Here is a 23,396-nt window from a genome sequence, read left to right on the forward strand (position 1 = left end):
CCATAACCTCAGTTACCAAGGTTTGTCTGCCATCCCTTTCAGTATCTCAGAGCATGGTATTTTGGATAGGGTCCTGTACTTGTAGTTAGGGAAGACTGAGTTCATGTCCCACTTCAGGTGCCTTCTAGCTGGGTGATGCTAGACCAGTTCCTTCATCTCTCAGTTCCTCAGTTTCTTCTGTAAAAGGCAGGAATTGAACTCTATGTCTTCTTAGGTTTCTTCTAGCTCTAAATCTGTGTTACTCCTTTCTACTCCCACCACAACCATCCTAATTCAGGCCCTCATTTCTTCCTGTCTAGACTATGCAGTTGCCTCTAAATTGGTCTACCTCTCCTCCTTGAGCCATCCTCCACATCACTGTTAGAGTAATAGCACTTTGAAAAATATGACTAGGTTATCAGGATGTAATACTGACACCTCTTTTGTCATTGAAAGGCCTTCACCATCTGGCTCTAGTCTGTGTAACCAGGCTGACCCTACTTTACTTCTCATACACTCAAAACTCCAGCCAGATTGACTTCCTTGCTATTCCTTGTGCAGGCTGTTTCATCTTTCTGGTCCATGCCTCTACACAGGCTGTCCGCCATGCTCTGGGTGCTTCCTTTCTTTACCTCTGCCTCTTGAAGCCCTGACTCCCCGGAAAGCTCCATTGAAGTGTCACTCCTTCCTGGTTCCCTCTGTTGTTAGTACCTCTCCTGCAAATCATTGTTTATTTTGTATATACCCTGCATTTATAAGTCAACATGTTATATTCCCCCAAGCAGAATGTCAGCTCCTTAAGAACAAAGATTGTCTCATTTTTGTATTTGTATCCCTGCGGCTAAGCATAGGACCTGGCACATTCATAGGTACTTCATAAAAGCTTGATGATTGTCATTCTTTGCTTACCTGCTCTGAAACTTGGCAGGTTTCCTTGTGTTTTTTTTTTTTTTTATTTAAAAAAGGCCTGTTTTTTGTCATCTGATATCTGTTCCTTTTGTTTTGGGTTTAGAATTGCAAGTGCACCAAATGCTGCTTCTGTCTCTAACAAGTTTGCCAATGATGGCAGCTTCCTGCAGCAGTTTCTGAAGCTGCAGAAGGAAAGATCCTGCACAGGTAAGTTCATTTCAACCTAGGAACCTAGAGGATTCTAGGAACTTTTAGAATCTCTTGGAACCATGCCTCAGGCATTCACTCAATTATTTAGCATTCAGCAGGCATTTGTTAAGTTCCTACTATATGCTGATTCTGGGAAAAGCACAAAAATCAAAAATGTGTTAAGTGTCTTAGAGTTTCACTAAATATATGAGACATATTTACAGGTAAACATAATAGAAATTAGAAAGCAGTAAGTACTTAAGAAGAGGCAGCATAGCATAGGTAAGGGATTTACAAACTTTGCCAACTCAGGACTCTTGCACTCTTAAAAACTGAAAATCCCCTAAAGAGCTTTTTTTTAAAAATAATCTCTAGTTATCATATTAGAAATGAAAACATCTTAGTGTTACTATGAAAATAGTTTAACCTTGAAAACCTGAAAGGGTCTTGGGGACCCTTAGAGGTCCCTCAACTGAACTTTGACAGCTGTTGTTATAGAGGACAAAGAGCTGACTTTGGAGTCAGGAACCAAAGGGTTCAAGTCCTGCCTCTGACATGTACTAGTTGTGTGACCATCAGTAAGTCACTGAAACCCTCAGTGCCTCAGGTAACAGACTATATATTACTGAGATTTGTGTTGGTAGCAGGAGCTTCTACACCAGAAAGTCCTTAATCCAAGCAAATCATAGGTCTAGACCTTTCCCAAAATAGTACATAAAAAGTCCTATAAGATTAGAGAGACAGGAAAGATTTTGCCTAATTTTGGATCAAGGTGGTAAAGAGATTAGGCCAGGCCTCATGTAGGGTGGTGTTTGAGAGAGAGCCGAAGGTCAATGAGCAGTGTTGGGGAAGAGAACATTCTGGGTACAGGGTAAGTACAAGAAGTTTGAACAAATGCTTTTCAGGGTAGAGTGGGGCCTGCTTCATTGGAGCTGGATTATCTGTATGAAGGGGAATAGTGTAATATAAGGCTGTAATGGTAGTTTGGAACCTGATAGGGCTTGGATTTCAGGTTAAAAAGTTTGAGCTCTATTTGGTAGACAATAGAGAACCACTGAGAGCTTTTGAACAGTGAAGTGACATCCCTAAAGCCATGCTTAGTGACATTAATCTGGATTAGCCTCCAATTTGATGCAACCCAAGGTCAAAGCTGTTTATTTTTAACAAACATCATCTCTTTAAAGCCTGCTTTTGGAAAAAGAGCTTAAGTGGACAGTCCTCACCACTGTGTTTTATTTGGAATTAAGAGGCTTGTTTTGGCATTAATACAAATTAATATAATATCCTAATAATAATAATGATAGCAATAAATCACACAGCGTGTTATCTCATTTGATCTTCACAACACTCTTGTGAGGTGGGTATTCCAATTTTATATAGGAGGAAACTGAATCTTCTCAGAGGTGGAATAACTTGCCCACAGCCATGAAATAAATTGATCTTATGGGCACCACTTAAATATAGATCTAATCCAGAGTTGTTTTCATTACATCACACTACTTTTTTCAGAAGTCAGTGTTGTTTCAGTCATTGATGTGGTAGGCAGGAGGCAGCAATGGATTTGAAGTCAGAAAATGGGATCAAATCTATCTATGTGACCTTGAGGAATTCCTTCCCCCTCTATGTTCATAAATTTACGTATTTGAAAAATTAAAGGATTGAATTAACACTCTAAGGTCCCTTCCAAATCTAAAGTCCTATGATTTATAATTTGTATCTTAGTTATCCTTTCTATCTTTTTTCCCTTTTCCCTTTCTGATTATATTTGTGTTTTTCACTGACAGTACCTACACCAGAAGTCAGGCTGATAAGTGTTCACATTAATGGTAATAACAGAAAGAGAATAAAGCAAAATTCGTTATTTTAATTAAATTTTATTTTTAAAAAGTTAATAAGCATTTATTTTCTCTCTCTCCCAAATATCTGTTCCACCCTTTCCTCTCCCAAAAAAGAAAATAAAATCTTGGTAACAAGCATAGTCGAGCAAAACACATTCCCATATTGGTCATGTCCAAAACTGTGTCTCATTCTGCATACTAGTCTCTGTCAGGAGGTGAGTGGTATTCTTCATCATTGGTCTTCTGGAATTGTAGTTAATCATTGGGTTAATCAGAGTTCTTAAATCTTTCACAATTTTTTCATTTTTATAGATTTGTTGTTATAGTGTAAATTGTTCTCCTGGTTTTGCTTATTTTTCTCTGTATCAGTTTATACAAATCTTCCCAGGTTTCTCTTGAGGTTCTATAACTTTAGTTTTCTATAACCTTTTTCTGTAAACTTTTATAACTAAATTGTTCCTTTCATCATTTTTTACATCGCACTAGAATTCCTTTACATTTACTTATCTAACTTGTTCAACCTTTGGCCAATTCATAGTCACCCTTTTACTTTCCAGTTCTTTACCATCACCAAAAGAGCAGTTACAAATGTTTAGGCCAGTAGTTGTATGGCTGGATCAAAGGATGTATGCTCAATTTAGCAATTTTGGGGGCATAGTTCCAAATAAAGCAGAATATTTTGCATCTTGTTCTCTACTTTGTACATCAAATAGGTTGGTTTGATTGGAAAATAAATTCTTGTTGATTGTTACCATGGTAACTTAGTTTTGACTAATTCTTGCCACGGGGGGGGAAAAATGATTTTAAAGTGGAATAGAAAGTATGTAGAACAGAAGTAAGAGGAAGAACTTTCCATTTGAAAAGGTTGCTCTTGGAATAGAAATAAGTTTTGGAAACTTCTCTGTAAATATAGAACAGGTATGTGTATCCCTAGGGTTACTTATGTGCGACAGTGCCTGAAGGCATGGTTAACAGGCTAAATGCCTTCTTGAGGCCCTGTCCAGCTCTGTAATTCAGTGCAGTGGCTGCTACCTCCAGTAAATGTTATTTCTTCTTTTGTTGCTGTCATTGCTCTTCTTTCCTCCCAAGATGCTTCTCCAAGTTCTGCCTGTGCTCCCTCTAATGTCTCTACCTCAAGCACTGGGAAAAGACCAATCTTGATTGGAAAGAGACCCAGCCTGGGAGTGAGCAACCCTCTCAATCAAGTAAAGAACTACTCTCATGCCAAGCAGAGCCCTGTGGCTAACCGCCTGAGTGTCTTCCAGTCTCCAGATGATGATGAGGAGGAGGATTATGAGCAGTGGTTGGAAATTAAAAGTAAGTGTAGTGCTTCCCCCTCAACCCCTCAAGTTTTCTTATAAATTGGTCTATTCAACAGCAAGAGAAGTGGGAATATTGGCCAAACCTAGATTTGGGACTTAGGGACTGTCTTTTGGGTGAATGACAAATGAGTTTTGCCTTAGAGAAGGGATCCTAGTGTTTCTCATCCTTGTGTATAAGATAAAGGAAACTTCATATTATAGAAGACACCATGTTAAAGTAGAAGGATCTCTGATCTAGGAGTCAGGAGATTTGAATTCTATGTGCTAGCTTTGCCACTAACTGACCATGAGACCTTGGGAAAGTCCTTGGCCCTCTCTGAACTTGTTTCTACCTCTGTGAAATGTGGTTCCTTTTCTAAGGTTCTTTGCGTATCCAACTAAATGGATTCCTAATTCTTAATCTCTCTCATTCCCTACATCCCACTTTGAGTCCATTTGATCCACTCACCTCAGTTTCCAAATGAGTCCTGGAAATTCCACTAATCTTCCATTCAGGTCTTCCTGGGATCTTCCATCCAGAATTGAGGAAGGATCCATGTGGGTAGAATGGTAGAGGAAGTCTGTGTTACTCTCACTGTTCTTGTCCTGGGGGAAAATAATGTTGGTCCCTGGTACTTTCATTTCAGTACCTTCTACTGATTCTAAGTCTGCTTTGAGAAGAGGTGGGCAGAGAGGTCGTGACTGTCATTTTGCTACGGAAACTTGTTTGTAGTCTAGGGAGGGAAAGCTCTGAGAAAAGGAGGTTCCTTAGAAAGGACATGCTGTAATGGCAGAAATCCTGTAGGTGCATTGGTACCACTCTGGAATTTAGATATCATTTAATCTTAGTAGGAAGGCGAAAGCTAGTTATTAGGTTCCAGTTTGATTACATTGCAAGTTCCATACGCACTCCTACTCCAAGCAACAAAAATTTACTCATTGAAGGTTGTATTGAGGGTATGCTAGTGACTATTCTGGATACTCACTCTGGCAGTGACCCAAGTAAATTTAGTTTTTTCCCTTCCTGTATATGTCATGAGATTGTTCAGAATTATATCCCCGCCCCCAGCAGTCAGTCACTGGTAATTTGTACATCATACTAGGATTACCGCCCCCATTTCATCCCTCTTCTTCCCTCCCTCCCCCATCCCATTCTTGTCTGTTGTTGTGGTTCTTAGAAATAATGTGCCTGTTGACTGTTGGGTGTATGAATTGAACCCCAGTACTGACAGCCTGCTTAAAGTTTTACCCCCAGAGGATGCGGAGACCCGGAAAGTGGTAGAGAAATTGGCCAGGTTTGTGGCAGAAGGAGGCCCTGAATTAGAAAAAGTTGCTATGGAGGACTACAAGGATAACCCTGCATTTTCGTAAGTATAACTGTGCTTAATTTGTTTTTTAATCAGCTTATTAACTTTTAGTGTTAAGGTATGGAGCCTTGTGTGTGTGAGATTCTCATTGATGAAACTTTCATTGAAAGAGCTCTTGAACTCTACCAGCAGCTCCAGGTGTGATGCCTCTCAGAGCTTATATTACATTAAGATGCCTATTTATTGCTTTTAGAAATGTAATCATCAAAAGCTTTAGAATTAAACTGTCAGAGTAACATGTCGCATGACTTTTCTGACCATCTTTCCAGATTTTTGCATGATAAGAACAGCAGAGAATTCCTGTACTACAGAAAGAAAGTGGCAGAGATGAAAAAGGAAAACCAGAATGCCCAGACACCATCTTCTCAAAAAGGTAGAGGAGGGCGCTGCCAAGTTGCAGTGCAGAGGGTCAGAAATGCTTCCCTTGTATCGGGTCTGCAGGGGCCGCAGCAAGAGCAATGGCCTACAGAATTAGTATTGAGGCGTCACCATGCAGGCCAATTGAAAAGAGCAGCAGCTTCATTCTTCCCCAAGTAGCAGAAGCTCAGCTGTGAATACAAAAGGTGTTTTAAGGTTAAGATGGTAATTTTCAGTGTACACTGAAGTTGAGAAGTGCCTCTCTTCCTCAGAATATAAATGCGGGGGGAATTGAAATGAATTTTTAAGATTTCAATGCAGTAAATTTCAAATGAAAGATGAAAAATTTTAAGTAGTCATCATATTTTAAATGGGGTAATATCCCAATGAATGATAAACTACTGTAAGTCAATGGGGAAAAAATTGATGGTTGAGCAGAAATAGTTTTTTAAGGAGATTTTCATAAAGAGCCAATTGCTCTTTAATTCCCATATTCCCTCCCTTTATTACTCCTACTCAATATAGGGCTCCTATAGCAACCTTCTCCCACAGGTAAGAATGAGAAGCACACTCAACCAAAATTGCCAGGGGAAGCTATCATGGGGGCAGACCTGTATTTCTTTCTAATTCCTTTGCCCTGGACCTAGCCTAGACAAGCCCTACAAGTGGTGCCTTAAACTAAGCATCTGCCGGGACATAGGATACCTCTCTCAAATTCCATCTTGTCCTGAATGCAGGGTACACACCTGGATTCCAAAAAAGAAAGTCCATGTCCCAGTCCAAAGATACATGTGGTTTAAATTCTTGGCCAGGGGTCATTTTTAACAGTCAGACTAGTAAGCACCACTATTGTTCCCAGTGAAGTAACCTGATTACCGTTTGCCTGTTTTTCTTTGTATCATTCCCCCAATAAACCCCTCCTCTTGCCCTTGGGGTTCTTAGAACATATTAGGCTTTTGACTGTTGGGTGTGGTGAGTTGAACCCAGTACTGACAGCCTGCTTAAAGTTTCACCCCCAGAGGATGAAGAGACCAAGACTTTTGCTGAGAAGCTGGCCAGGTTTATAGCTGACGGGGGTCCAGAAGTGGAAACAATTGCCTTGCAGAACAACAGAGAAAACCATGCATTCAGGTGAGATGAGAATAATTGCAATTAACATTCATGGGAAGAAAGAAAGCCCTCAGGATTCAGTTGACTATAATGCTGCTGATGTATACTGTCTGCAGAAGTGCTGTTTTTGCTTGAGGATATAAATGGATAACTAGGTCTAATGAAGTTGGCCTTCCAGGCCCCCAGCTGCCGCTGTATAGCATATGGCACTCCTAGTCTTGATATAACAATATGATAAAGCAATTCACATTTGTGTAGTGCTGTTAGGGCTACAAGGCCCTTTCCTTACAACAGCCTTGTTTGTAGGTGGTACGCATTCTTATCCCCATTTTGGAGATGAGGAAGTTGAGACCCAGAGGTGTTTCTGACTTGCTTGTGATCACATAGTGTTAGAGTCAGGATTCAAACCCAGGTTTCAACTCCAAATTGAGTATTCTTTCCACAAAATTATGCTGACCTTCTGTGCTGTGTGTCTCCTGGGATATATTCACCACTTGGCAAGCTGTATTTCCTAAGTAGTTCAATAAAGAAATCAACTGTCTTTTACAGTGTTATTCCTGAGTCTATGTCCTCTGTCCAGGCTATTGTATAAAATTTTACCCTTGTAAAAGATTGTTCTGATGCATGTCCAGTGTTATTTATATGGGTATAACCCATGTAAGCTTGTCATGACCCACATCAAGAGGCAGTGTGGTGCAGTGGATAGAGTGCTGGACTTGGAATCAGGAAGACATGAATGAAAATCTCACCTAGCACATTTACTAGCTGGGTGACCCTGGCTAAGTCATTTAATTTCTTTCAGCCTCAGCTTCAAGATCTGCAAAATGGGAACAATAAATTCCCATAGCTCTGACCTCACAAGGTTGTAAAGATCAAATGAAGCTATTTGTGTATAACACTTTGCAAATGTTAAAGTATTATATCAGCACCAGTTAGTATTATCACTACACTTTCACCAAACCCTGCCTTTCCATCGTTTGCCAGTGGCCTTTATGTCAGTATTCCTGTGAAACAATTTGATGCCTGTATCTGGAAACTTCCATTCCCACTTTACTCTCTGCTCAAGGGCAGACTTGTTTATTATTGGGACAGAAAGTTTTGTGCAGCCTAACTTTTCTAGCTTTTTAGCTTAGAATGGCCATAGGCTACAAAGACTCACATTTATGCTAAGTCTTTTATGGTGCACTTGTCATCAGATATATTTCTGTGGCCCTGGTAGGACCCCTCCATTGTAGTGCTGCCTTTGGTTAAATTTTTTATCAGTTTTTCTGAGAGACTATCATTAGTATAAAGAATTTGACTGTCTTCTATTGAGAGGCAGCTCCTACAACTTTTAAAGTAGTTATCAAGAGGACTCTTTAAAGCTTCTCTCCAAGTGGATTTAAAGTCAAGTTCATCAATTAATAACGAACCATTTTGTTACTTTAAATGTTGTTGCCATTTTGGCTCACATCCAAACTTGGATTCTTTGTTTTGAGTGGCATTTTAAAGAAAATTGTCCATATTTCAAGCTTTGCAGTCCATTAATTCCCTTAAAGCTTTAGGGGGATATAATTCATGTCTACATAGCACCTAAGGTTTATAAATCACTTTCCCTCCACACCTTTAAGAGATGGTTTGATGAGCTACTTTGGCCAAAGAGAAGTCATATCTGATTGCCAATCTTTTGGTTCTGAACTTTCTAAACTTAGCTAGGTTGGTCCTCTGAAAACAGATACACCGGCCTTCCCTGGATCTGTCTCATAAGCCTTTCCACTGTGGTAGGATAATTAGTTCTTGTGTGGTGTTGGCATAGCCTACAAGAACTCAGGTTCACCTCCAGCCACACCCTGATGAGGAGTCAGAGTAATACTTTAGTGGATGTTTTTTATATAAAATTCAGAATTTCCTAGTACAAAGATAGTGCTCATTTCAAAGCTATCACCTGAAGCAACCTAGCCAAGATCTAGGTGAAGACTTTTTCTAGATATGGGATTGAGGGAGGCAAAATGTTTTCTTTGTTGGGTTTTGTTTGATGATAAAAGTTGTGACAGTGTCTGGTTTTCACCACTACCATTCCACCTTTCCCCCACCGTTATTAAATGTGTGCTGTACAATGATTTTCACCCAGTTAGTAAGGTAGGTAGTAAGAACTTTTGCTTTTAAATGAATCTTTGAAAACATCCTTTGGTCAGCATGGATTCTGGAACCTGCTGTTGGTGGAAATATGTACCCTCCCTCTGATAAGGTTGTTAACATTCTTAGGTAGCTGTTCTGAGCGGACAGAATCTTTACCTTCCAGAACTACAGTCAACTAATGTCCCAGAATCTGAGTGTCTGGTGTGAATTGAAATTGGCAGTATATTTGGAAAGTAATAGTTGAGAGAAGCTCAATGAGTTTGCATTGACCTAGAATAATCCCAAAGCATCTGATGTTGCCCTACATAGATACTTGGAATAGTCACCCTTTTGGAAAGTCACTGATGCCCTAGAGTAGTAGTAAATTTGATCCCATATTGCTTGGTCTTCTTATTTAGAAATATATATATCCAACTTTATAGGTTTTTATATGAGCCAAATAGCAAAGGATATAAATACTACCGACAGAAACTGGAGGAGTTCCGGAAAGCCAAGGCCAGCACTGTAGGTACAACCCACACACCTGATCCTTGTCTGAAACGGAAGACACCTCCAGAGGCCCCTTCTTCGTCTTCATCTACATCCGCTTCCTCCTCCTCCACTACCATTTCTACCACTCCAGCTCCTGGCAAGGCAGTGGCTGCAGCTACAACCAAGAAGAAAAGGAAGAGCAGATGGGGCCCAGAAGAGGAAAAGGTAGAACTGCCTCCACCTGAGATGGTCCAGCAGGATGTGGATGCCTCCCCTTCCCCTCTGTCAGGTAGCAGCCATTACCTATTTTACAAAATCTATTTAACTCCTACCAATCCTACCTCTGTCACGTTCAAATTAGGTGAATTCGACTTTTCTTCTTATTACATGTTACTTTCAGCATATTATAAGTCAAGCTGATCTCTAAACAGGGGCAACACAACAAGTTTGTCCCCTGTAATCTTCCTGCTCAGCAGCCGTAGATGCAGCCTTACATCTAGCTTTCTTTGTATGCTGATGGAGATAAAACTACTTTATCTCATGATTGTGGGAATTGGATGTATCATTTCTTAGTTTATCTGGACAATCCTGCTGTGCTCTGGCTCATTATGGTATTTCCCCAGCAACCACTGAAGGATATTTTACTCTAGGAGCTGAGGTGGTCAAAAGAAGCAACTGTCAGAATCTGAGCTCAGCTATTCCAGATCTTCATCACAGCTCTGATCAGCAATTTGATCCTTCTTTTATTAAGGAGACATCACAGAAGGGACTTGGTACACATTTAGTAAGACACATCAGGAAAGCCAGCATACGGACATTGGAGCAGTTCTCAGTTCTAGTGCTTAGCTGTTTCACTTGGTTTGCCTCCCCAAAATGAAAAACTGTGTGAGACGGAGCCAATTGTTTTATTTCTTGGAGAATTCAATCAGTGCCCAGAATGTGGTACATTGAATTCTTTACTGAGATTTTGAATTGATGATGGGGAAAGAAAAGCCTGCAGTGGCAAATTGTATCTAGTGCTAGGTTCTGCATTATAGGGCGAGAGTAAGGGGAACCAAGATGAGGAGAACATTCAAAAAATATAATTTGAGAACAAGTTGAAGGGTGTTCACTGTGGAGAAGGGAAGACTTGGGGACAGTTCTCAAATATCTGGTTCCCACTATCAAACTGGCAGGACTGTTGTGAAGAAGGGACTTAAAGCACTGTACAGATGTGATTTATTATTATTCCCTATTTGAAACATTTTGTTTTCAGAATTTTAATCTTGAAAGTATTCTATCTGTGAACTGACTTACCCTCTTCAATCTTGGACCATAAAATCCTACCTATCTTTTCTCAGACGTTTTTGAAATCTGTTTTCCCAGAGTTAGTTATAAAGATAAATTAAGGATTTAGCTGCTTAGTGACTTCATTAGCATGAAATTTACTTTGTTTCTGGGGTGAAGGAAGTAGAGAGGGCACATAAGAAAAAGATTGAAAGTTTTTTTGTCAAAAGAAGCGGTAAAAGCTGTCACAGGTTTTCTTCCTAGGTCTCAGCAGCTTCCTAATTAGCTTCCCATTGGTGAGTTGACTTATGGGGCCAGTTGGATGAAAGTAAAAAACCTGAATGATAAATAAACAAGTTGGAGATCACCTTTTAAAGTCATATAAGAGAAGGGCTCCAGTATAGTGTATGAAACCATGAACGCTTTGAATGGGAAATCCTTTTAATATGAATCCTAGTCCTAGTTATGGTATTAACAGTTGACATTTATGTGAAATCATGGTTCATTGGAAAGAACTGATTTTGGGAGTCAAATGATCCAATTTTGTATTCTGACTACCATATATTACTGTGTGACCTTGGCAAGTTACATCTTTATACTTCAATTACCTCACCTGTAAATGGAAGGAGTTGGACTAGATGACTTTTAAGGTACCTTCTAGCTTCACAGTTATAATTCTGTGACTTACTTAGTGCTTTAAGGTTTGAGATTTTTAACATCTTTAAAATTTTTACTAGCATTTATGTGGCACACCGAAGTTTGCAACTCGCTTTACTTTTAAAATATCTCATTTTATCCTTTCAATGACTCTGGGACATAGATGCTATTATCTCCATTTTATAGGTGAGGAAACTGAGGCAGATGGGTTAAGTGATTTGCGTAAGATAACAAACCCTAGTAAGTGTCTGAAGCTTAGGTCTTCGTGACTTCGAGTTCGTTGTTCTAACAGTTGCACCATCTTGTCGGCTTTCTCATTGGTTCCTCATGACCTTCTGAGCTAAGTATTACTATTTTCCCAATTTTATATCCAGATGAGACAAATAAGGCTCAGAGATTAAGTGGTTTACCTAGGTTACATAGCTGTTAAGTATCATCTCATATATTGTGTTCAGGTTAGATGATCTCATATTAGTAGAAACATGGACAGATTAGAGCACTTACAGGCAGTGAGTTGGGCTGTATCATTCTTTTTCTCTTTAATTTATTTAATTTTAGTTTTCAACATTCACTCCCATAAGATTTTTAAGAAAATTTTCTCCACTCCCTCCCCTCCCTGTTCCCCAAGATGGCATGCAATCTGATAAAGACTACATATACTTTCTTATTAAACGTTTTCACATTAGTCATGTTGTAAAGAAGAATTAGAGTAAATGGGAGAAACCATGAGAAAGAAAAAACAAAACAAAAATGAGAGAGCAAATAGTATGCTTTGATCTGCATTCAGACTCCATAGTTCTTTCTCTGGATGTGGATAGCATTTTCCATCATGAGTCTTTTGGAATTGTCTTAGATCCTTACATTGCTGAGAAGAGCCAAGTCTGTCAAAGTTAGTCATAGCACAATTTGACTGTTACCTACCATGTACAGTGTTCTCTTATTTCTGCTCCTTTCACTCAGCATAAGTTCATATAAGTCTTTCCAGTTTTTTCTGAAATCTGCCTGCTCATCATTTCTTATAGCACAGTAGTATTCCATTACATTCATATTCTTCAGCTTGTTCAGCCATTCCCCAATTGATGGGCATCCTCTTAATTTCCAGTTCTTAGCCACCACAAAAAGAGCTACTGTAAATATTTTTGTACATGTGGGTCTTTTTCCTATTTTTATGATCTCTTTGGGTTGGGCATGGTTCCAAATTGTTCTCCACAATGGTTGGATCAGTTCACAACTCCACCTACAATGCATTAGTGTTCTAATTTTCCCACATCTTCTCTAGCATTTATAATTTTCCTGTTTTGTCATGTTAGCCAATTTGATAGGTGTGATGAGGTACCTAAGAGTTGTTTTGATTTGCATTTCTCTAGTCAATAGAGTCTCTACATTATTTTTTAACAACTGCCAGCCTCTGGCAAATTTTTACCAGACCACAATACTGTTGTGGTTTTTTTTTTAATCAATTTTTTTTCAATTAACAAGCATTTATTTCCTCTCCCTCTCATCTTCCCTGTCCATCTCATCCCCTCCCCCCCAAAAAACCTGCCATAACAAATATAGATAGTCTAAAGACCAAGTAAAGCTCAAAAGAAGATATATTACTACCCCACCCCTTTGAAGAGGTGGAAGAGTCACAAGTGTTGAACATTGCACATAGTTGCGGAATTTTTCAGTGTATTAATCAGTTATACTGATTTTTTTTCCTGTTTTTTTTTTGGCTTTAAAAATTTTTGTTTTGTAAAATGGATGTCTGGGAGGAAAAGGGGAACGGGATAGTGGGGAAAACTATGGTTATGTTAAAAAACCAAGACACCAGTAAAAACTTTTTTCAAAAATATACGTAGTTCAGCAAAGCAAGTCTCTATATTGGCTTTGAGAGAATGAGGCAAAAATTTCTTTTAAATTTTTGTCTCATTCTGATCATCCATCATTTCTCTCAGAGTTGTTCATTTTTATGGTGTTATGGTATAAATTGTTCTGGTTCTGATCATTTCATGCTGCATCAATTCATACATTTGTCCAGGTTTCTTTAGAACTGTACTTTTTGTCACTTTTTACAGCACAGTAAGAATTCCACTACACTTATATACCATAATTTATTCAATCTTTGTCTAATAGATGAACAGCCGCTTCGTTCCAGCACTTAGCACAGTGCCTGGCACGTAATAGGTGCTTAATAAACATTTATTGATTAATTGATTCTTTGCCTCCAGAAAAAGAGCTGCTGAATTCATATGGATTGTTTTCCTTATTCTTTGATCTCTTTGGGAGTATAGTGGCATTTCTGGGTCAGAGGGCATGCACAATTTAACAACTTTAGGGATCATAATTCTAAATTGCATTTCTGAATGTCTATCAATTCCTAGCTCAACCAGCAGTGTATTAATATGCCTGTTTCCCCAGTATTTTTCATTTTTCTTTTTTGTCAGCTTTGGCAATCTAATGCATGTGAGGTTGAACCTCAGAGTTGCTTTTTTTTTTTTTTGGATACTTTTTTTTTTATTTAGTTTTCAGCATTGATTTTCACAAGAGTTTGAATTACAAATTTTCTCCCTATTTCTACCCTCCCCCCCACTCTAAGATGGCGTATATTCTGGTTGCCCTGTTCCCCAGTCAATCCTCCCTTCTGTCACCCCACTCCCCTCCCATCCCCTTTTCCCTTCCTTTCTTGTAGGGCAAGATAAATTTCTACGCCCCATTGCCTGTGTATCTTATTTTCTAGTTGCATGCAAAAACTTTTTTTTGTTTGTTTTTGAACACCTGTTTTTAAAACTTTGAGTTCCAAATTCTCTCCTCTTTTCCCTTCCCACCCACCCTCCCTAAGAAGTCAAGCAAATTCAACATAGGCCACATTTGTATCATTATGTATATCCCTTCCACAATACTCATGTTGTGAAAGACTAACTATATTTTGCTCCTTCCTAACCTATCCCCCTATATTGAATTTTCTCCCTTGACCCTGTCCCCTTTCGAAAGTGTTTGTTTTTGATTATCTCCACCCCCATCTGTCCTCCCTTCTATCATCCCCCCTTTTTTTTATCTTCTTCCTCCTTTTTTCCTGTGGGATAAGATACCCAATTGAGTATGTATAGTATTCCCTCCTCAGGTCAAATATGATGAGGGCAAGATTCACTCATTTCCCTTCACCTGCCTTCTCTTCTCTTCCTACAGAACTACTTTTTCTTGCCACTTTTATGCGAGATAATTTACCCCATTCTATCTCTCCCTATCTCCCTCTCTCAATATATTCCTCTCTCATCCCTTAATTTGATTTTATTTCTTTTAGATATCTTCCCTTCATCTTCAACTCACCCTTTTCCCCGCTCTCTCTCTCTATATATATACACATACACATATACATACATACACACTCACATATATATACATAAGTCCCTTGCAATTTCTTTTTCTTATTCTTTTTCTTGATTACCTTTTCATGCTTCTCTTGATTCTTGTGTTTGAAAGTCAGATTTTCTATTCAGCTCTGGTCTTTTCACTGAGAAAGCTTGAAAGTCCTCTGTTTTATTAAAAGTCCGTATTTTGCCTTGGAGCATGATACTCAGTTTTGCTGGGTAGGTGATTCTTGGTTTTAATCCTAGCTCCATTGACCTCTGGAATATCGTATTCCAAGCCCTTCGATCTCTTAATGTAGAAGCTGCTAGATCTTGGGTTATTCTGATTGTGTTTCCACAATACTCAAATTGTTTCTTTCTGGCTGCTTGCAGTATTTTCTCCTTGATCTGGGAGCTCTGGAATTTGGCGACAATATTCCTAGGAGACTTCTTTTTGGGATCTATTTGAGGAGGCGATTGGTGGATTCTTTCAATTTCTATTTTGCCCTGTGGCTCTATAATATTGGGGTAGTTCTCCTTGATAATTTCTTGAAAGATGATATCTAGGCTCTTTTTTTGGTCATGGCTTTCAGGTAGTCCAATAATTTTTAAATTATCTCTCCTGGATCTATTTTCCAGGTCAGTGGTTTTTCCAATGAGATATTTCACATTGTCTTTCATTTTTTCATTCCTTTGATTGTTTTATAGTATCTTGATTTCTCATCAAGTCACTAGCTTCCACTTGCTCCAGTCTAATTTTTAAGGTAGTATTTTCTTTGGTGGTCTTTTGGACCTCCTTTTCCATTTGGCTAATTCTGCCTTTCAAGGCATTCTTCTCCTCATTGGCTTTTTGGAGCTCTTTTGCCATTTGAGTTAGTCTATTTTTTAAGGTGTTGTTTTCTTCAGTATATTTTTCAGTATTTTTTTGGGTCTCCTTTAGCAAGTCGTTGACTTGTTTTTCATGGTTTTCTCACATCCTTCTCATTTCTCTTCCCAATTTTTCCTCTACTTCTCTAACTTGCTTTTCCAAATCCTTTTTGAGCTGTTCCATGGCCTGAGACCAGTTCATGTTTTTCTTGGAGGCGTTTGTTTTAGGCTCTTTGTCTTTGTTGACTTCTTCTGGCTGTATGTTTTGGTCTTCTTTGTCACCAAAGAAAGCTTCCAAAGTCTGAGACTGAATCTGGGTGTGTTTTCACTGCCTGGCCATATTCCCAGCCAACTAACTTGACCCTGAGTTTTTCAGTGGGGTATGACTGCTTGTAGAGTTAAGAGAACTATGTTCCATGCCTGGGGGGTTGCTCCAGGTCTGCCACACCAGCACTCCTCCTTCCCCAAGAACCCCCAACCTGGACTGGACTTAGATCTTCAGCAGGCTCTTCACTCCTGCTCTGATCCACCACTTAATTCCTCCCACCAGGTGGACCTGGGGCCGGAAGTAACTGCAGTTGTAATTCTGTAGCTGCCCCACTTCCGCTGCCCCCGGGGTGGTAGGCTGAACCGAGAACTCCTTCTACTCCTGCAGCTTTTCCCACGAGCCTTCTCAGTTGTCTTTGGTGTTAGTGGGTTGAGAAGTCTGGTAACTGCTGCAGCTCACTGATTCAGGGCACTAGGGCATGCTCTGCCCAGCTCCTGGTCTGGTTGGTCCACGCCGCCCACGCTGCTCTCTGCTCCCAGCTCCGTGCAGGATAGACCTCACCTAGAGACCATCCAGGCTGTCCTGGGTTGGAGCCCTGCTTCCCTCTGCTTTTTTGTGTGTTCTGCAGTTCTAGAGTTGGTTCAGAGCCATTTTTTACATTTTTTGGAGGGGCTTGGTGGGGAGCTCACGCTAGTCCCTGCTTTCCAGCCGCTGTCTTGGCTCTGCCCCCCTCAGAGTTGCTTTAATTTGTTATTCTGTAGGTATTAGTAATTTGGAACATTTTTTCACATTATCATAGCTATTTTAGGTTTCTTTTTTTGAGAATTGATTTGATAGTTTGTCAGTTGGGGAATACTGTTACTACTGAAAGTCCTTCTTAAAACCTAAAAATGTTTGAAAATAGTTTCAGTTCCTCCTCCCTCTATTGCTTATACCCTGCTTCTGTCTTTTATTTATTTCTTGCCTGATAAGGCAGTCCGTAGTGCAGAATTTTGATTTTTTACCAATCTTCGAATAATTTGGGTTTGAAAACCTTGGACTAGATAAGAGTACTAAGATCTATTCCAACTCTAGGGTCAAAGATTCTATGATTATTCTATGAACAATGATAAATTTTCATTGTGCCATCTCAAAATTTTTGAATGGGTTTTAAGAGTGAAATCATGGTTTTGAGACTAAAAGTTGTAATTAATTCAAACATCTATTAAGTACGTAACACAGGCAGAGTACTATGCTAGGTAGGCATTGAAGGAGATAGAAAAATATTTAAGACATGGCTTCTAGTTTTGTGACATATCGCCTTGCAGGGAAGATACAGTATGCAACTATGCAATGAATGTGATGTGTAATGGTATAATATGCAATATAACAATAATTATAGATTAGCTACATTATTCTATAGCCATTGATACGTATTTCCATAGCTCTGTGTCCTCTATGCTGATTTACATTACTGCATATTACAACACTGCCACCCCTTACATCCTGTGCAGTTCTTCTGGGATTCACCCAATTCAGTAAAAAAAATTTTTTTTTCAAATTTTTTTCAAAATTATTTTTTATGTCTTGTTTTTATTTCAAACATTTTTTTTTCCCAATGAATCCCTCTTCCTGCATTTCTTACAACAAAGAATTAAAAAGGGGAAAAAACAGTTCAGCAAAGCTAACTGTTATATTTTAAAAAGTCTGGCATGTGTAGTTTTATACATCTATATTTCCCCTACCTCTTCAAAGGAGGGAAGGAGGTTCCTTATTTCTCTTTTGGAGCCCATCTTGGTCATTATGATGATGTAGCATTCAGGTTCAGTCCTATATAGAAATCTGGGAATCATCTGCACAGAGATGGTAATTGAACCCTTTGGACCTGATGATTTCACTGATTGAGATAGTATAGAGCAGGGTTTCTTAATCTGGGACCCTGGTTTGTTTTTTTTAATAACTACTATTTCAGTGTCATTGGAAACCAATTTATAATGCTGTGTATTTTAAGCAGCACTCTCCAGCCATTGATTGCATTGGGATACTAGCTGGAAATACTAAGGGCTATTGTAGGCATCCTGGACTCCTCTCTTGTTCCAGGCTCTTGAAGGCATTTCTCCTAGTCCCTGATTTCTTTTTCCCAGTGCTGTGGTTCTTTTTTGAGGCAGTTAGGTGGTACAGTGGACACAGTTCAGAGCCTGGTGTCAGCCTCAGACACTTAATAGCTGTGTGGCCTTGGGCAAGTTATTTAACCTCTGTTTGCCTCAGTTTCCTTAACTGTGAAGTGGGGATGATATGGATGAAGGAAACTGAGGAGTGGTCAAATAGCTAGGAGGAGAATGAGGAAGGAGTCTTGAAAATCTAGACATCGAAGAGTATCCAAGAATAGAAAGCGATCAGTAGTATAATGTTGTAGAGTGGTCATGAAGCCATTAGATTTGGCAATCAAATGATCATTGGTAACTTTGGAAGGAGAAATATCCATTGAGTGATGGGTTGGGAAGCCAGATGCTGAGGGTTGAGAGAAAGGTGAAGTTGAAGTACCCAGAGCAAATCTTTTTTGAGGAATTTAGCCAAGAAATGGCCCAGAAGTGTGGCCCAATAACTACTGGATATCGGAATAAGTAGAGCTTTTTTTAAATAATGGGGGAGACTTGGAGATGTTTCCAGGCAATTTTGAAGGAGCCTATATATAAGGGAAAAATTTAACCTGAGGGTGGGACATAATAATAATGGGACTATCTGCTGGTGAAGACAAGAGGGGGTTAGATCAATAGTCAAAAAGCATTTATTAAGCTCCTACTATGTGCTAGACATTATTCTAAGTGCTAGGGATACAAAGAAAGGCAGGGGATGGTCTCTGCCCTCATGAATCTCACAATCTAATGGGAGAGACAGTATGCAAACAACTGTCATCTCTGTCAGTCTTTGTCTGTTCTCTCCATCTCTCTTCCTCTCCCCTCTCTCTCCCCCCGCCTTCTAAATTTTGGTGGCCAGAAGCTGCCCTCTGCCCTCTTAACTTGGGGTTAACTGGCTAAATTTCTCTCTCTCTCTGTCTCTGTCTCTCTCTCTCTCCCTCTCCCCCTCTCTCTCTCCCTCTGCCCCCCTCCCTCTCTCTCCCTCCCTCTCCCCCTCCCTTTCTCTCTCCTCCCCTCCTTCCCTTTCTCTCTCCTCCCCTCCCTCCCTTTCTCTCTCCCTGTCTCTCCCTCCCCCTCTCCCTCTCTTCCTTCCTTCTGTCCATCCTTCCTTCCTTCCACCAAACCTTAAACCCATTTCACTCCAAAGCTCATAGTTGGGACCACAATAGACCTGCCCAAGCCAAGAGATGGAGTGTCTTGTTCAAGGAACAGCTAAGAGGCCCGTGTCACTGGATCAAAGAGTATGTGTCAGAGACTAAGGTAGAAGACTGGAAAAGTGGACGGCAGGGATTGGTAATAAAGGGTTTTGAATATAAAACAGAGAATTTTGTATTTGATCCTGGAGGTGGCAGGGAGCCACTGGAATTTTTTGAGTAGTGGGGGGGGTGACACGGTCAGACCTGTACTTGAGAAAATCACATTGTTGTCTCAGTTGAGGATGGCCTGGAGTAAGGCAACACTTGTGACAGGCAGACCAACCAGCAGGCTAAAGTGTGAGGAGATGAAGGCCTGCACCATGGTGGTGACAGTATCAGAGAGAGAAGGGGTCATTCTAGAAATGTTGTAAAGGTGAAGTCAGCAGGCCTTTGCAATAGATTAGATGTGGGGGTGAGAGACAGTGAGGAATGAAGGATGTCACTTAGGTTGTGAGCATGGGGGACTGGAAAGATGGTGGTATCTTGGACAGTAATAGGGAAATTTGGAAGAAGGAAGAGTTTTGGGGGAAAGGTGAGGGGTTCAGTTTTAGATGTGAGGTTAAGTTGTCTATTGGACATCCAGTATGAGATGTCTAATAGGCAGAGACTGGAGGTCAGCAGAAAAGTTATATTTGAGAATTGTTAGCATAGATATAATTGAATCCATGCATGTTCATGAGATCACTGAATGAAATAGATAGAGCAAGAAGAGAAGAGGGCCCACAACAGAGTTTTGTGGGATACCCACAGTTAGTGAGCATGACCTGGATGAAGATTGAGTAAAGGAGACCGAGAAGGTGCTGTTAGATAGGGGAACCAGGAAAGAGTGGCATCCCAAAAACCTAGAGAGAAGAGAATATCAAGGAGAAAAAATGATTGTGAAGGAGAAGGAGCAAGAAGAGGAGTTTACCTTGGCAAAGAGAAGAGCCACCCCTCTTTATGAGAGAGTAGGGGAAGATGTCTGAGTGATAAAATGAGGAGGAGGGAAGAAGCGAGAGCTCTCAGCCAGTGGCCTCAAATTTTTTGGTGAAGCATGAGACAAGGTCCTCAGCAGAGATGATAGAGGTTGGGAGTGAGAAGAGGGTGCCATGGGAGGCTTAGGAGTCAAGGAGATTTGGAAGAGCAGCTGTGATGAATTGGATCAATTATAGAGGAGTAGAATGATTGCCTTGGCTGCAAGTGAGGGCCCAGTTGAGATTTGATAGCAAGTTTGTAGTGGACCCAATCAGCATTGTTTCATAATTTTCTCTAGTTCAACCTGTACTTGAGTCAGAATCCCTTACATGACATCACTGATACAAGTGGTCATCCAGCTTTTTCTTGAGGTTCTCTATAATAAGGGAGTACTCAACACATACTGAGGCAGACAAATGCTACTTTAGGACAGCTTGGCTTTTAGGAATTTTAATTTTTATGGGTATATGGGCAGTTGATATAATGGCTAGAGAGCTGGACTCAGAATTAGGAAAACCTGCTTTCACATTCTGCCTCTCACACATACTTGACTGTATGATCAAGGTTAAGGCACTTAACTTTTCAGAGACTAAGGCAACTAAGAGTATAAGTTATAGAACAGTTGCTGATCTTCATTGAGTGAGTTTCCTTATCAGGAATTCCTTTTTCCAATGAAATCATTGGTTTAGATCCTCCCTCTCCTTCGGAAAAAAACTAGGGAATTTTCCCTTCAAGCCTAAATTTGTCTTTTTTTAACTTGTAACCATTACTTTTTCTGTTCACTGAGGCAAAACAGAAAAAAAAAATCTCTTCTATATTGACAATCTTTCAGATGTTTGAAGATCATTATTAAGCTCCCTCTGCCTCTCAGATGTCTGTTTTAAGATAAATTTTCCCAGTTCTTTCATCTCATTCTGAAATGGCATGCTCTTAATTCCTCTTAACCTTCCTGATTGCTCTTTTTTTTTTTAAACTTTCTGCAAGTTGTCTGCTTTTCCAAAAATATGGTACTAGAACTGAACATACTACTTGAGATATGGTCTGTCCAGAGAAATTATATTGATACAACCATTGAACTGAAAAACTATATGACTGGTTAGCATGGCCCAAGTAGGAAGGTGCCAGCATTGTTTAAGGAATGGAGAATAGTATTCAGTCAAGCCTTGAAGGTCAGTCTGAATTTTCTTGTCAGCCAGTTTATAATCCTGAGGAAATGATGATATAATTCTGTTTATGAGAAAATGAATATACCAGCATTTACAGGTTGGATTGGCATGGGAAAGAGAAGGAAGGGAGGGAGAAGGGTGTAGGAGGTTTTGTAAGCGTTCAAAAAGCTGTTAAGGAAGACCCATACTAGGAGAATGCCATCAGAAATAGAAAGAGGATGAATTCAAGTAAGATTGTCAAGACAAAATTGATATGACTTGATGACAAGATATAATTGATTTTTGAGGAAGAGTACAGATAAATTTGATATCCAAGAAATGAGCCTGCCAGAAAAACCTCAGGCAAACCCATGGTTTCAGATAACTATATTTAGATTCCAAAATATGAGTGATAAATGAAGTAACCTGGAGATCCTAATGCAGGATGCAAACTTGACCTCTTAGGTATCCTGAAAGAGTCCCTTGTTAGAATATAAGGTCTCTGCTATAGAGATTGTTTTTGTTCTTAAATACTTGTTGATTGGTTGATTGGAAATTAAGATAAAAGCCAAGGAGGTTTTGGTATATCCCCTAGATTTTTGGGAAAGTTGGTTTCAAAGGGTTCAGAAAAAGGTTGGGTTGAAATTTAATATAGAAAGTCACTCCAGGAAAAGTGGAATGTTTTCAAGAATGAAATTCTAAAGACAAAAACAGAAGCAGTCCAGATGAGGAAGAAAGAGGCATTGTCTTAGAAGACTGATGTTGACGCTAAGGGAGCTCCTTAATCAACTTAGATTTTGTTTTTGTTTTTAATTTTTTACATATATTTTGTTTTCAAATCACTTTCATTTCTAAATATATCCCTCCTCACCTCACCTGCCCAGTGAATGACCCCTTATAACAGAAGTTGGCAGATTTTTTCTGTAAAGGGCCAGGTGGTAAGTATTTTAAGTTTTGTGGGCCAAGAGGAAAATCAAGCATATTCTGTAGGTACACTTATATATAACAAGAGAGAAAACAAATTTCCACATTTTTTGTCGATGAAATTAAAAATATAATAATTGAGTGTAATTTTTGTAGTACAGGTATACTAATAAGAAGAATAGAAATCTTTTTTGGGGAGGTTAGGTTAACATTTTGCTTAATTGTATTCCAAAGTTACTGTTTCCTATCATGAAAATTGATTACAAATGTTTATCTGTTAATGCTGGTCTGTAATGAGATTTTATATGTCTCATCTTTGAAAATGGTCTTTCACACAGATAGGTAGTGCCAATACTGATACCAACCTATAACGTGTGATTTTGAGCATATTCATCACCTGGAAGACCTCATAAAATACTTTTAGATCCTTTTCTTGATATTTGTCTTTTAGCAAGTCATTACATTGTACATTAATCACTTCCAATTGAAGGTTAGGTAGAAGCTCTTCAATTGCACACTCAAATGGATTTAGAAATATGGAAATTTCTTTTGCACTTGCATTGAGGTCTGAAAAAATGCTGCCAGAACTGTCCTTTGAGCTTGGAAAATATGTCTGCTTAGTTTGTGAGAATGGAGATCTCTCTTTTTGTTTTGAGTTTTGACTGCACGGGAAGTGGTAAAACAGTTTGACATGACTTGTGATTCTAACAGTGTTGTCATAAAATTGACTTTATTGTATTATAAGTTTTGCATGTAAGCGTTGTTTTGTCTTGTAATTTTAGGTCAAAATTTTTTTTAAGAATTGTTATCAAATCTTCAGCAAAAGCTAATTTCCAAAGCCATTCAGTGTTTCGTAAGAGTGATTGAGAGTAATATTTCCCATTCAGAAAAATTTCATTTTCAACTCTGAGCTCGAAAACATCATAGTAAAACTTTTTTTTCCCTTTTCTTGTTTTAATATTATGGATATACATTGATAATAAAAAATAAAATATCACAATATGACAATACGTGTGGCACATTACTGCACATTA

General features: G+C 39.2%; 1 protein-coding gene across 1 annotated transcript in view; it reads left to right on the forward strand.

Annotated features, from left to right (window-relative positions):
- Positions 1-23,396, forward strand: part of SUGP1 (SURP and G-patch domain containing 1) — a 55,084-nt gene that overhangs the window by 13,766 nt on the left and 17,922 nt on the right. Inside the window, exons 3-8 of the mRNA XM_036764938.1 lie at positions 992-1,095; positions 4,005-4,232; positions 5,460-5,583; positions 5,853-5,956; positions 6,948-7,071; positions 9,591-9,928. Of these exons, the coding sequence (XP_036620833.1) occupies positions 992-1,095; positions 4,005-4,232; positions 5,460-5,583; positions 5,853-5,956; positions 6,948-7,071; positions 9,591-9,928 (1,022 nt within the window). The remainder of the gene's footprint in view (positions 1-991; positions 1,096-4,004; positions 4,233-5,459; positions 5,584-5,852; positions 5,957-6,947; positions 7,072-9,590; positions 9,929-23,396) is intronic.

The sequence above is a fragment of the Trichosurus vulpecula genome, chromosome 1 (assembly GCF_011100635.1).
Source record: "Trichosurus vulpecula isolate mTriVul1 chromosome 1, mTriVul1.pri, whole genome shotgun sequence".
In the NCBI taxonomy this organism is placed as follows: domain Eukaryota; kingdom Metazoa; phylum Chordata; class Mammalia; order Diprotodontia; family Phalangeridae; genus Trichosurus; species Trichosurus vulpecula.